Here is a 15,624-nt window from a genome sequence, read left to right as displayed (position 1 = left end):
TATTAAAAGCCAAAAAAACATGGTTCCTTAAACAGTAGTCAGAAATAAATTGAACAACTACTTAGCTGATTTCAGAGCTTTCAATAATAATTTATATCCACTACCAAAAATTCAAAAAAGAGTCCAATACCTTCTCACTTTTATTCAACAACAGTCTCAATTAAGAAACAAAGATGGACATTTATCAAAGCAGATGCCTTAATATCTTCCTCATAGCTAACAGTATAACCAAGAGGTTGTACTTAGTTAACATCACTTTCATATAATTACTACTATGATTTTACTAGCCATTTTCTTAGAAAAAAATCAAAGTAAGCAAACTGACCTTTTACATGCACATATCCATACACAGACATACTTAGTTGCTGACACTTTAATATCTGAAAATAGATTTACTGAGTTTTATTGCTCAGCTGTTCTAGGAAAATAGAGAATAAATAGATTTTTTTTTCCCAGAAAGAAAAGGTTAGATTGAAGTCAGTTGGGAACATGTCAGAAATAAAGCAGCTATCAGAACTAATTCATTATAAAAGAAAGAAGAAAACAGAAGGGGTTTTGTAATTGACCCTCACACAAAGGACCACCTGACTTACATTTGCTTATTCACATCACTGCTTGAGCACAATTGAAGGCTTTGTTTTGAACTCTGAACAGTGCTATATGCAATTTATTATTTTTATTATATAAAAATTCCTCAATAGTATTCTTGCTAAATCGCTTTGTTTAAAGGTCAGTGGCTATTCCTCTTTCCTGAGGAGATCTGATAAAAGCCACACCAAACCAAAAAAAAAAAAACAAACACTGAGAGAAGTTCTATTAATCTGAAACAACAGTGACATCCAGAGGCTGACAAATTTAATTGGAGGCTTGTATTACCAGAAGCATTTCAAAAGTTTCTACATCAGTACTAAAAATAGGCTTGTTTAGAAGACTTGGCAAGTTTTTAAATCAGAACTGACAAATAAGTAAGCACAGATAGCAAAAAAACCAAACCCCATTCAGATGTTAATTTTAGCATAATCTACAATAAACAACATTGGCACAATTTAAAAATAGACAGAAGCAGCTTATAAGACCTTTACAGACTACAATCTCCTGTTTGCACAACAGTAACTTATAGTTCCAGCTCAGTTTTTCTTTTCTGTGAAGATACCTCTATGATCATCACTACTTGTACTGAATACAACTTCAACACATCTTTACTTTGTACACAGAGTGGACACAGTGCTGGAAGAATTGTATTTGCAATTTACCTTACCTTCTATCATTATCAAGGTGTTCTCAGGATGTTGAAGCATTTCATCATGCTTCACAAAATGGATGGCTATTTCCCTCTGTTTCTGCTCTTGTGTAGTCCATGTTACAGATTCATACCAGGATGTATTGTGTAATTCTGGGTTTGGGGCAGTACTGGCAGAGCCGTGTAAAATGAAGTCAAAGTCTTCTCTATCTGGAACTTCTTGCCTAAAAAATTGAGTAAGTATGTTCTAACAGCTTCTCCTTAGGCAATCTACCAACAAGGACGACAGTACTCCAAATAAATATTAGAATATAGTCATGAGAGTCAAAGGACAGACAGGAATATCCTCACTGTTTTATCAGTTTAAACATTAAGAGTTGTATAGTCTATTATGACTTTCCATGTTAATAAACACACCAAGTAATATGCTAACCTACCTTAGAGCAGAGGCAGCCTAGTGGCTACAGCCCACACAAATGAAAATCCTTGGAAAATCAAATCTATCAGCTTTATGTGATTTCAGTTGGGCCTTAAAAGGGACACCACATCATTAGAGTGAAAAGACTACATAAACTTATGTAATTTGTTCAATTTTTATGTGTTAGTCTGTTTGACTTTGCAGAAACTGAGGGAGAAAAAAGAAAAAAAAAAAGGACAGGACCAGGATAGCCTCACATAAATACTGTGAAGGGAGAATCTGCAACTCTGCACCTCAGTTTCTATCCTGTCCTGCTGGAGTGCACCACTCATGCACTTCCACTTGTCATACACAGAGAAGCAGTAATGCAGGCCATCCAAATTACACAAAAATTACAGAATCAATTAGGTTGTAAAAGGTCTCTGAGAGTATTCAAAGCGGGGCAAAAAAGATGGCGAAGTGTCTTGAGGGGAAGTTGTATAAGGAGCAGCTGAAGTCACTTGGTCTCTTCAGTCTGGAGGAGACTGAGGGGAGACCTCATCACAGTCTACAACTTCCTCCTGAATGAAGAGGAGAGGCAGGCACTGAACTCTTCTCTGTGTTGACCAGTCATAGGATCCAAGGGAATGGCCTGAAGTTGTGTGAGTTCCCTGATATTTTTGGATCCAGAAAAGATGCCTTGTCTGGAAGATGCACTTTCGTCAAAGATATTTTATTAATTCGTTTGGAGACTATTATACCTCTTTGCATATCCTATTTTAAAACTCCGATAAAGAAACACTTAAGATATTTCTATACAACTACAGTATGGAAAAAACTGTACTGCTGAATTTGCAAAGAAAGAAAAATTATTGTTTTGAAAGCACTCAGTGGATTCTATAAATGGAACTCACCTGATGATTTAAAAATTTTCTACTTAGTGAGTTTCAAATCTTTGCACAAAATGATCTTGTGTAAGATTCAGCTTATCTTACACAAAAGAAGTTGAAAACACACTGAAAATCTAGGCATCCCAAAACATACAGAGCAATTCTTAGTTACTTATACTGTGCAAAACACTTACAAAGAGTTGCATTTGGAACAATGCAGTTTAACAGACTGATGGAGCTTTTGGGGTTTGTAAGTTCTCAGCTTTGCTCTAATGCGATATTGTTGAGGAGCTGTGCTGTTTGTTATGGTTTTCAGTTCTGTGTTACTCAAATCCTGATGATCTGTTAATACTGCAAAACAATACACAGAGAGATGAAAAAGCACCACACATATTATTTATCACCATGATATTTGCAATACCGGAAGCGGCAATCTCAGAGATGCACTTCTCCTCATTTCCAACTTTTCTTTCCTTCCCAGCTGCAGACTTAGTTTAATCAGCAGAACTTGTTATTACAGATCGTAAAATAAATCACATCAGGCTGCAGGAGCATGGTGCACTTCAGTATACAGAAACACAACATGTACAAAAACCAAGTGAAAGTAGAATATACAAACATGCTCTATTCCTTTAAACAACAAACAAACCCAGTACAACATACATGCATAAATACTCTTGGAATTTATACTCTTAGAATAGCTCTTCCTGTAATAACCTTTAAGATAATGTTTTAAAACTACTTTTCAGCAAGATTAAACTTCACCTTAATACTTCAGCAAGATTAAAATTCACCTTAAGGTCAAAATGTTACCTACCTGTAACAGATAACTGCTGACATCTCTGTAAGTGCAATTCAAGATCTAAAATAAAGAAGAATTTCCTAATTATTTTCCTTCCTTCTTTTCTTTTTTATCATATAAAAATGGACACATGGACATACATATGGACACATACAAACAGGTAGGCATGTAGATAGACACGCAGATATACACCAAACCAAATGCTGAACAAATGAAAATCCCAATAATGTACGAAAACAATACAATCACAAACAAACAAAAAAAAGCAGCAAAAGTAAGAAGGAGACATATATTGCATATCAAGAGTTAATATATTAGAGGGGATGTTAGCAAATACATTAAATAGGAATGCTTATCAAAGTGAACTTTTCAGAAGTACACTGTGAATGATCTGCTGACATAAACTGAATTCATCCCCTGTAATCTTTCTGAACAGGAACACAAAGACCAATACAGACTGCCTGGTCCCCTCTCTGAACAACCTCTACTACACAAAGAGAGTGCAGTAAATAGGTGCAAATTTTTTTCTAAATTTTCATGTATGGACTGGACATGAAGCATTTATTTATTCTTGACTTTTTTACTTATTCTTGACTTTTGCATCCTTTTAGAAACATCCTATGTTTTTATGTTAATAATGGCTGAGTAACACAGATTTTTAAAAGCTAGAAGCAAAGATATAGCCTATGTCCAAACAGCTTTAGAGTTTAATTCCCTTTTAGTTATTCTTATCCTGAGCTAAAAATACCATTCAGAAAACAATATGGGGTATGGAAAACAATCAATAAGATATTACTGTTCCATGGAAATGCATCTTACACCTCTGCCACTGACACAACTTTCCATCCAACAGCTTAAGAAGGGCTCCTCAACAGACAGCTGTTTAGTAGCATTTCAGTGCCTGTCCCTGCAGAATCGCCCTTTAGAGGGAAGCACTTACATAACTCTGCTTTGTGATCTACTACAGTATGATTAAGAACACCATCTGTGTTTAAGAATTTATTCACTAACTCCTACAAAAGTATCTTTCCATGTAATACGAAATGCTTGTGCTAGAAGACAAGAAAGAGTAATGTAAGTTTCCAGTCTAATAAACTGCAAGAATTCTCTAGGGCTTTGAATGTGACAGTAGCATTACACACAAAGAGAAGCAGTAACTGTGACCTTATCTTGACCATACTAGAAGAAAGAGCAAATCAGCTTTCAGTTGCTCTTACCTGTAACATTGCCAAAAGTGCTGTCTATGTCCATTGAACACATGCTTTCCATATTCTGACTGTCTGTCAGATCCACAGATTCTAATAATCTAAAGATAAATGGCAAAATATTTTATAATGAAGAGAAATCTTTTCTGTATAATCATACACACACACATATATATATATGGGACTGCATGGACACTTACATGAAACCTATTTATTATCAAGATACAGGTATAATGTTCAGACATAAAACTCTACTGAACCAGAATTTTTAGAAGATATTAATGATGCAGACAATTTCCAAATCACTTCTGGAACACTGAACACAAAATAGTGCCAAAAGAAATATGTACTACTGGAAACAGAATTCCTGATAATGGGATATGGACTTCGGTTACTTAGCCTTTCCTAAGGAAGAAAAAAGTTTATAACCTTTGGAAGAAGGGGCAGGTCACTCAGCAGGAATACAAGGATTTTATGCAGGCATAAAATTAGGAGACCAAAATCTGACTAGAACTTAATGTGGCTACTGCTATATGAGACAACAAACATAGCTTCTCCAAATGTATCATCAACAAAAGGAGGGCTAAGGAGCATCTCCACCCTTATTGGATGAGGAGGGAAACAGTGACAGAGGAAAAGGCCAATGTACTCCATGCTTTCCTTACCTCTGTCTTAATAAGACCAAGTATTTCTAAGTTTCCAGACTCCTGAGCTGGGAGATGGGGATGGGGAGCAGAATGAAGTCTCCATAATCTAAGAGGAAATGGTCACTGACCTGCTACACCACTTACACAGGTTTAAGGGGCTGGCTGGGATCCACACGGGGATACCGAGGGAGCCGGCACAAGCACCCAAAAAGCCATTTTCTATTATTTATCAGCAGTCCTGGATAAGTGAGGAGGTCCCAGTAGAATGCAGATGGTTATCTACAAGAAAGGTCAGAGGGGCAATCCAGGGAACTACAGGCCTGTGAGCCTGAGCTCAGTGCTGGAGGTGATGGAGCAGATCACCCTCTGTGCCATCATGTGGCACATGAAGGATACCCAGGGGATCAGACACAGCCAGCCAGGGTTTATGAGACACATCCTGCTTGACCAACTTCATCTCCTTTTATGACAAACTGACCTGCTTAGTGGATGAGGAAACAGCTGTGCATGTAGTTTACCTGGACTTTAGTAAAGCCTTTGACACTGTTTCCCACAGCACTCTCCTGCAGAAACTGGCTGTCATGGCTGGGACAGGTCCATATTTGGCTGGATGGCTAAGCCCAGAGAGTGGTGGAGAACGGAGTTACCTCCAGCTGGTGGCAACTCACAAATGGTGTTCCCCAGGGCTCAGTACTGGGGTCAGTTCTGTTTAGTATCTATACCAATGATGAGAGCAAGGTGACTGAGGGCATGGCACTCTCAGTAAGTTTGCAGATGACCCCAAGTTGAGAAGGAGTTTTGATCTGCTGGAGTGCAGGTAGGCTCTGCAGAGCAGTCTGGACAGGCTGGACTGACAGCCAAGGCCAAGTGTATGAGGTTCAACAAGGTGAAATGCACTTGGGTCACAGCAACCCCATGCAGTGCCACAGGCTGGGGCAGAGTGGCTGGAAAGAGGCTCAGCCAAAAAGGACCTGGTGGAGGGCCTGGAGCACAAGTCCTGTGAGGAGCAGCTCAGGGAGCTGGGATGGCTTAGCTTGGAGGCGAGGTAGCTCAGAGAGGGACCTTAACACTCATCTCTACAACAAGGGGACAGGAAGTTGTATTGAGGTGGGGTCAGCCTCTTCTCCCAGGCAACAAGTGACAGAAGGAGAGGAAATGGCTTCAAGTTGTGCCTGGGGAGGCTTACCTTAGGTATTAAGAAAAATTTCTTCACAGAAAGGTTTGTCAAGCATTGGAAAAAGCAGCTCAGGTAGGAGTCATTATCCCTGGAGGTGTTTTGAAGTCATGCAGATGTGGCACTTAGAGACATGATTTAGTGGGACATTTGGAAAAGGCTTACATTTGGACTTGATGATCTTAAAGGTCTTTTTCAACCTAAATTATTCTGATTCCTTATAAGACAGCTTAGTAAAGAATGTAAATTATCTGCTTCATTGTGAACATCTTTAAATCTCGCCATTTTCAAGTAGCACATATGCACAGGTTTTAAATGTGCATAATTAGAATGAAGCTAATTAAAACTGAAATCTTGATTTGAATTTTAAACTGTATTTTAAATTTGAAAGTAACTGCCTTTATTTAGCTATCCCTCCAAATACTTCTCATCTTAGTGGTGCTAAATTCTGTTCGAGTTTCTGATTCTTAGAAACATTTACAATTCTAAACTGTACAGCTGTTACATTAGCCTAGAGTTTTCAAGAATGATCTAGAGAAAACCAAACATTTACACATACTACTTACTCTTTTAGTTCCTTAACATCTGGGTTACTTTCTGGCAAGACTCCTATTCCTCGACCATAACAGGTGCCACCGTGAAGATGAAACTCCATAGGTGAGACATCTTCATTTTCAGCGCTTGCTTGTTTCGCATGAATACTGTAAATTCTCAGAAAACTTCCAATCTGAAAGGAAAAGAAAAATCCATGCTGATAACACAAAGTTACTTATTTTCATGGAAAATTCTAGTGCTCATGAAGCTTCTTCCCTGTTTTAACTGAACCACAGAACAGCTGAAGCTGGCAGCAACCTCTGGCGATTACCTCATTCAACTCTTCTGCCCAAAGCAGAGTCAGCTAGAGCAGACTTCTTAGGCTTGTTTCCAGCTGGGTTTTAAGTATGTTCAGGTATGGAAACTGCAAAACCTCTCCATGTGATCTGTTTTGCTTTATCAGGAAACATTACTGGCAGCAAAGGGTGATTCAGAAGCAGAATAAGCCTTCTTAGTAAATTTAATTCTCAAACACACTTCACAAGACAGACCAAACGAGTCAATACATTCCTTTCCCAAGGGCACAATTTGCCTTCTATATTCCCAACACAGCCCAACAGAGACTGACATCCTGTGATTTGTCCTGGGAATGATCACATTTAGCAATTGATCTCCTGTTCATCACTGTGCATGGCTTACCATGTTTACATGTATATACAAACATATCTCCTTACTCAGATTTCTCCATCATATCTTACTCTTGGCACTTTTCCTATCTCTGTTAGATGTCCTCAGCTACATGGAGAATTATGCTTCCTGTTTTGCTTAGAATAATTTTGTGTTTTCTGAAGAGCTTTGTCAAGGTACACAGACTTAAGCTGACTTATACAAGCACCTATTAAAAAGAAAGTTATGGAGTGGTGAACACTGAGCACATCTTTATAAGTTTCGTTTTATTTAAGAATACCCTCCCATTATTCCCCCAAAAAAACCGCACACCCAACCAAACAACCAAAACCAAGCCCAATGTTCTAAAAGCAGATAAAATGGAGACTCAATTACACAGTTAGCAAGTTTTTTTTTAATATAATCTGAGATCCAGATAATAGCTGGGAAGCTATACACACTCAACAACCCGGTTTTATATTAATTCTAAACATCTTTTAAATAGCCTGATAGTAATGACAAATTATTCTAAATTTACTTCAATTAAAATTAATATTACAGCAGTTATATTTATTAAGTCATATTTCAGCTTGAGATCCAACTTTAACCGGTGGAAACTGAAAAAGTATTCCTACTTTATTGGATTGGACATGTCATACTACAACACTTTTAAACACATGTATATATGCATAAAAGCAGATGGAGCGGCAACCTGTGTCTAGAATCCTCCTCTGTATCAAGGAACAAACTATGGCTACATAATGGTGGATCAAACTGCTCTTTTTAAACAGTAACCACACATGAAAAAAGCAGCATATTTTCGAATTGAGGCAGCAGGGACATAAAAGTGCACTTCAGCCCGCACCTATTTTGCTTCTGGCATGAAGCTCTTACCAGACTTTTAATTGATCTACATGTTACTAGGCTGCTCATTTTGTTCATTCAAAGCACCACCAGGACAGTTGTGCATTTAGATGGCAGTTAAGAGGCTTATCCAAAGACTTTTTTTTCTTTCCAGATGCTGATTTCACTTAATTATGAACATCCAAAAAAGCAAAGGACGCTCATATCCTAAGACTAATCTAATGACTATGACAAATGCTTTTGGAGAAAGGTAAGAACTTCTTAAGAAACTAAGTTCTGCATATGGAATAAATTTATGTAAATAAAAGTGGCAAACAGTGTCAACAGTGTCAAACTACTTCCCTACTGCCAAGAGTAATTTGCATAGAAGCAGGAAAAAGTTTATTTTAATTGACAATTTAAAAAAAATATATATATTTATAGTATATAAAAAGTTAATATTTTCTCTATGTATAAACACGAAAAATTAAATGTGGGAGAGGAGAGCTCAGAAGCCAAGAATATGAAATGCTGTGTCTGCCTTCTGAACTTGTGTGCTGAAATTCACACAAGTGAATTTTAGATTGCAACAAGTCAATTTCAGGTTGCAAAAGTCAACTGAACTGCAAGTTTTAGTGCAACATTCATTTTGCAAGACTTATCACAAAATAATAATCTTCGAAACATTTATTGGATCCTTTTCGGAAAATGTTATATTTCATATAACATGTTAAATTTTATATATTCTAGTATCACTTTGAACTACAAAAAAGAGATGCATAATAATCAGCATTGCCAAATACTGAAAAGATCTATAAGGTTCTGAATGTCAGCCCGGAGATGCCTGAGTGGACAACATGCTATTTCCCTGGATTCCTTTGGGAGGCAGCCTTGCTTACTGTTAACAGCACAGAGCAAATGTGGATGTTATGGATAAAAATGTTACTGTATTTCTGTTGTTTACACAACGCCTGCAGACTGAGCTCTTTATATACATATACAAGCTCTGTTTATGACCTACCCCATTTCAAGGAAGTTCATTAAAAGTGAAATCAAAGTGAACAAAAACATTTCTTGCAGTAATATAAAAGATACTAATACCTTATATTCAGTCTAATTCAAATATTACTATTTAAAGAATACATATTAAGGCTAGAGAGAATTGAAATGCAGAAGTTATATATGCAGTTCCCTGTAACTAGTTAACTAGAACAACTTTTTAGCACAGTAAATTCTCATGATTATTTCACAATATAGTGTGTTCACAATCACTTTGGAATTCAGTGAATTCACAGCAGCATGTGTCACTGCAGGTAAATATTCATGTTTGTCCAAAAAGATGCACAAGAAGCTGTCTTTATCTACAGGAATCACCTAAGTAATTCACCTGTACTTACCTTTTTGCCTGTATTTATGGTTGATTATATTCAGTGGTATTTCTTTGTCATTGCATCAACAGTCTAATTTTACTGAGTAAATAGTGCACAACTTTCTGCAAATGAGACAAAGCATATAGATGGCATCTGGGCACCATCTCGGGCAGTAAGAAATACCAGCTTAAATCCATTTAAGAGTTTGAAGGACTCAAGAGTGGGTCTTGGGTTTTTTCCCTTTTCAATGAGTAAAAAGTGGGGAGAATACAACTCACATGTCAAGGGAATGTTATCTAGATCTGAAAAATATGAAGCTAGATATTTTGGCCATGTAGTAACTCATTTGAGTTGTATGTTGAAAATGTGACTCTGGCACTAGGAAAGAAAACATCTTAGTCCAAACTACTATCATGAAGGATAGTACCATGGTGGGAGAAACAGCTGAAAATATTCTATACATATTCTACATCTGAAGATATGCAACACAGAGCAAATACTGTGAAACTATGGACTAGGACTTGTATGTATGCTCAAGGTTAATAGTTTTAATTGCACTATCCATAACATGGATGGCAACACAGAATCGATACCATTAAGCCAGAAGAGGAATGCACTGGATCACATATTCAGTGAAAGGCAGAAATAAGGAAATCTCTGACCAACTGTGGGCAGCTGTACCCCTGTTGTGCTGACCACTGACACTCACTCACCTTGATGTTTACCACCTAAACAAAATGCCCCAGATGGAAAAACTCACGTCACAGACCTATTCCCAAACTGCATGGCAAGGTCAGTGGACACTGAGAAGTACTGGAAAACTGGCATAAGGCTAAAAAATGTGGAGCAACTGTACTCCAGTCACTTGTAGGCTGGGGTTCCTGCAGTTATGAGAAAGTCTCATCTAGCCCTGGTACATCGCCAGAGGAAAAGGGAAATTCAAGAAAAAGCAGTGAACAACATTTTCTTTGCTTAGCTGTAGGTCTTGCCATGTCCTTATGCCCCAGGTAATAAATAATCTGCTTCAGAGATGAAATTTCTGAAAATTCTTTTTGTATTGCTGAAAAGCCACAGTCTTGCCCAGCAGGAAAGGGAGGGCAGTAAATACAGAGCGAAAAAGTCTACTTACAGTATCAACTGCAACATACCTTCAACATACCTTTAACTAAAGTTCTCTCCATTAAACACTTGAAGTATTGTCTTAGAAAATGAGATAAAGTGCTCAAATCTTCAGTGTTCTCTGGACAGATGATATAAAGTTTTTAACAAACTCTTGCAGCAATATCCCTGACACTGTGCTCCAGGATTTGTCAAAATTTCCCTGTGATATATATTACCCACTTTCTCTGGTGTATAGTACTTACTCAGAGTTTCCTTGTATGAACATGTGCCTACAGATACAATTTTAAAATAAGACCGTATATTTCAAGGCTTTTTTTATAATCTGCCCTTCTTATTATCAAGGTTATGTAAAACAGATTGCTCCTACATAAAACATCATTTCCAAGCTGAAACTGTCATTGCAAATGGTACAAAACAACAGGCAAGAGTGTAACCTAACAATTCTGTAGAAATTTACATTAAAAAAGGCCACTCTAAGCTAGTGTTAAGTATAGAAAAGAAGATTGAAAAATAGTGCACTTTTTATTGTTTCTGAAACCACAAACTGGCAAAATATCTAATCACACTTGGGAAGGTATATGTCGATACACTAAACATTTCTATACTGCTATAAAAATGAATTAAAAAAACCCAACTTTGAGTAACAAGATCCTGAACTCAATAAAATATGATACATATTTGGATTATACCTTTTTATGATATGACATAATTTTCACTAGTATTTAAAAGCCTCTAAAAAAACCCGTCTATTTTAGGGAGAGTTCCTGCCAAATTGTATAATATATATGTGTGTGTGTATATAGAGAGATAAAAATTATTCTCTGAAATACAATTAATTCTACATGTTGCAATCTGAAATCAGTAAATATTTCTGAAATTTACTTGTCAGCATATCAGCCCTGTTTCATTGATAACTCCACTAAGACAAGCAACTAGAACGTGGTGTACAAAAACTATCTAATTTGAAACTTCTACAGCTTGCATGACTGAAACTACTGCAACTTTGGACATAGCCAGAAGGACAAAAACACCCATAAGAGATCAAGGGGGGGTTTCTTAATAATTTCCTTCGAAATTATTAAACTTTCTACTGTGCAGTGCAGTATCCAGCAGAGATAAAAATGCTTCAGAAATACGAAAGAGCAAGTGGATAGGAAGAAAAAATGTAAGAGTGAGTATGAAGACATCCCATATATCACATACTCAATATATATTGTGATTCAATTCCTGAATATAAAGGGAGGAGAATAATACAGGGAGTATTATCAGCGAACCAAGAAAATAAGTTTTATTAATATTAAAATCCTTTTTTCCTTCATATTCAAAACATACTATTTCACTAGAACATCAGTTTTTTACACCAGTTAGCAAGAGAAAAATTCTGGAAGAGAACTTGAAAGTACTGAAATACTACTGTTAGTTTTGTTATGAATTCTTACACAAATTGTTACACTTATTTTGCTATCTGTAATTTACTTATGAATGGGTGTTAATTTACCAAAATGATTTCATGTCTGCTGATAGACCCAGCATAAAAAAGGATTATCACTTATCTTTTTTTTTCTGGTAAAATGTTTTCTTAAAAGTGATGTTGAGTATAGAGGGCAAGGCATGAAATGAAAGATGCATTCTTTGCCAAGTTCCTGTATTCAGAAGCAAGATGGCAGTATTGCAGAAGATCTGATGTTTAATTATGTTGTTGTTTTCTCTATCTAAGCATAATCAACATTACTGACCTACTAAATGAAGATTGCACTGCAAACTGCAGAAGCTTATAGAACAGAAAATCTTCTATTGACTTAAGAATTAAGGATCTTTAACAGGACTACAGGTTTAACATGGCATTGTATCTTTTAGAAATAATTCTAAAGCACACAATACACTTTCTGAGTGCATTATTTTCATTGTATTATCTATTATATTGCAGTGTCTGGAAAGTGCTTAATGTGAAGAATTTTTTCATGGCAATTTTCAGGTAATGAGCCTGTTTAACACATGTTGAAGAAGTTCTGCATTCAAATAAAAGGTATGGGAAGTACAGTGAAAGATAAAGAAACACATAATTACAGCAGAACCAAATTGATGCATTCTCTGAAGTGATTTCTAAGCATAAAACAGGCCACAAAAAGAGAGTGAAATACCAAACTGTGCATTACCTTAAGTGATTCTGCCAGTTGTACATGATTATCATAGACCAGAATGTCCACCACTAGATTTCTCAGCTGATGAAGAAGAACTTTTTCTCCTTCCAGGTCTCTTGCTTCCACAGGCACTTTCCATGTGGGGTAGGGACATTTAGTGCCATCCCAAACCTGCAATGCAAATGAACTATTTCAATGTGCTCAGAATACTTTAGATTCAGACTTTAAATAACTTTTTGTAATATTTTGTGTGATTAAAAATTATTAACAATAAGAGATCTTCATTGTAGTCTCAGTCTAAAAGTCCTTAAATACTTGAATTTGACCTTATGGGATTTTTTAACTTATTACTGCTTACATAAAATAACCTCTACAGAGAACATAATCAAGTGCTAAAACCTGAATTTTTAAAATATTTAAAGAAAAAAGAAAAATACCAGCTCTAGCAGAAGCTCAGCTGCTTATCCAGCACAGAATGACACAATATTCTGAGCTGGAAGGGACCCACAAAGATCATCAAGTCTAACTCTTAAGTGAATGGTTGACATGGGGATTGATCCCTCAGCCTTGGTGCTCTCAGCACCATGCTCTGACCAGCTGAGACAATCCCAGGGTCAGCTGTTACAACTATCAGAATTCATCATATGCAGAACTTAATATTTTAATCCTGCTATAGGTTTTTTTTAACCACTCCAGCTACTGTATGTGAATACTGAGTGTACAGCACATATTGGCTTAATTACTGATGATCTCCTATAGCACCATACACTGCTAGTTATCCAGAACATATTAGAAAAACATCAGTATTTATCCTATATTTATTAATAAAGATTCTAAAACTTGTTTGCCTAAAGCTAAATCCTTGATACACTCCAAGTACTGAAATATCAATAGTTATTTTTCAGCTATCAGAAAGGTAAGTTTACTGACAGGCTAACACCTTGAACCTAAAATCTTACTTCTTAACCCAAACATTATTCTGTAAACTATGGTTTCCTGAGTTTCTGAAGATACCATCTTCTCAAAGACTCAAAAATAATGGTTTGATATAATGGCACGGTAAAACAAAAATCTAGAAGCATTTGGACTTCTGAAGTGCTGCTTTTCATAGGATTTCATACATACAGGTTCAACAGAAACTATTTTTCAATTTTTAGACAGTTTGTGATTCCAAGGTGCTTTGTCCCACAAATTAGGCACTGCAGAGGGCAAGAAAAAAAGACACTAAAGCCTAATTTTTAAAGGATTTCTACCCCTTATGCTTAACTGCTTTGGATCAACAGACCCACAGGAAAAGATCTAAGAATCAGCAGAGCCACGTATAAATGCACTAAGAATAACTCATGGAATATGCATCCAGAATCAAGAGATAAAAGGGAAATCTGTTCACAGCAAAAATGACCCATGACATCAAATTATGTTGCCAAATAAGAGCATATTCTGAAGGACCCAGATAATGAGGTGGTATATGCTGCCACAGATTAAAAAAAAAGCCTGTTATCTTCTGATCCTGCACCATGAAATACTTAAAACCACCTTTGAAAGAGAGGTTGTCTATTGCTTGAATTATCACATCTTTACCAGAACTCAGCTTGAAAACAGATTTAGTGCATATATAGTACAAATTTAGTCACTCCGACAAAGTAAAGAATCTTCAATTTGTCAAGTTTTCAATTATTTTTCAACTGGCTTTACTTGGTACACTTTGGTAATTCAACACTGCAGAGATGATCTGACAAATGGATTAAAATAACCTGCATGCTTCCTGTTCAGAGGAAAAGGATGGTGACTTAGTTTTAAAATATCCTTCGCCAGAGGAACTAACAGGGCTGGCACCAAGGCACCTTTTAGAAGAATTTATAAGCTAGTGAAGTTTCTTAAAAGAAAAAATCTTTCAAAAGTATCTGGGTTTGGGTTTTTTCTTGCACAAATACGAAAACAGATAAAGCTCTCTACCTCAGGAGCCTGGAAACTCTACTTTACACTAAACATTGAAACATCCTTGTTTCAAACTGTCCTAGAAATGAATACTGGAATAAAACCCCAAAGTGGTTAAATTAATGCTGAGACAACAGACAAATTGTTTCATTACTTGTCATGAACAGATTGGAACTAAAGAAAAGTTAGCGATAACATTTGATCACCATGACTGGAAAACACTGAAATGGGAGAGACAAAATACCTGTTTCTGTCTTCAGCAGAATATGCTCATTGTATGACTTACCTAATGTACACAATTTAACTGACAGAAAGGAAGAAAAGATTAATAACAAAACTCTTATGAAAGGCATAAATGACAGAAAAATTTCTGTGTGTATTCTTTGGTTAGTCATATTCCACCAATATGACTAACAAAATTCTCAGAAACTGGAAAACACTAATAGCTCCATGATACCATCTCTATGCCATGTCCAACTCTGCTGCTGTGCAAATAGGAATTAATTTATTAAGTGTAATTTAAAAGTTACACTACAGGTGATACACAAAATTGCTGAAATTTATTTTAATTGTCTTTGAAGCAGTCTCCACTAGGTACATGACATTAATGCTAATAATAATAATACTAATAGTAATAATGATAATAATAATATAA

At 36.2% G+C, this 15,624-nt stretch overlaps 1 protein-coding gene across 4 annotated transcripts in view; it reads right to left on the bottom strand.

The window, feature by feature from the left end:
* Positions 1–15,624, bottom strand: part of POT1 (protection of telomeres 1) — a 59,647-nt gene that overhangs the window by 9,325 nt on the left and 34,698 nt on the right. For all 4 annotated transcript variants that reach the window (XM_064422227.1, XM_064422228.1, XM_064422229.1 and 1 more), the window contains 6 exons: positions 13,047–13,202; positions 6,922–7,082; positions 4,547–4,635; positions 3,345–3,389; positions 2,722–2,878; positions 1,259–1,464 (listed from right to left, as the gene is read on the bottom strand). In XM_064422227.1, the coding sequence (XP_064278297.1) occupies positions 1,259–1,464; positions 2,722–2,878; positions 3,345–3,389; positions 4,547–4,635; positions 6,922–7,082; positions 13,047–13,202 (814 nt within the window). The remainder of the gene's footprint in view (positions 1–1,258; positions 1,465–2,721; positions 2,879–3,344; positions 3,390–4,546; positions 4,636–6,921; positions 7,083–13,046; positions 13,203–15,624) is intronic.

The sequence above is a fragment of the Passer domesticus genome, chromosome 5 (genome assembly GCF_036417665.1).
Source record: "Passer domesticus isolate bPasDom1 chromosome 5, bPasDom1.hap1, whole genome shotgun sequence".
NCBI lineage: Eukaryota > Metazoa > Chordata > Aves > Passeriformes > Passeridae > Passer > Passer domesticus.
Note: the sequence above shows the minus strand (reverse complement) of the source record. Positions and strands in the feature narration are given on the sequence as shown.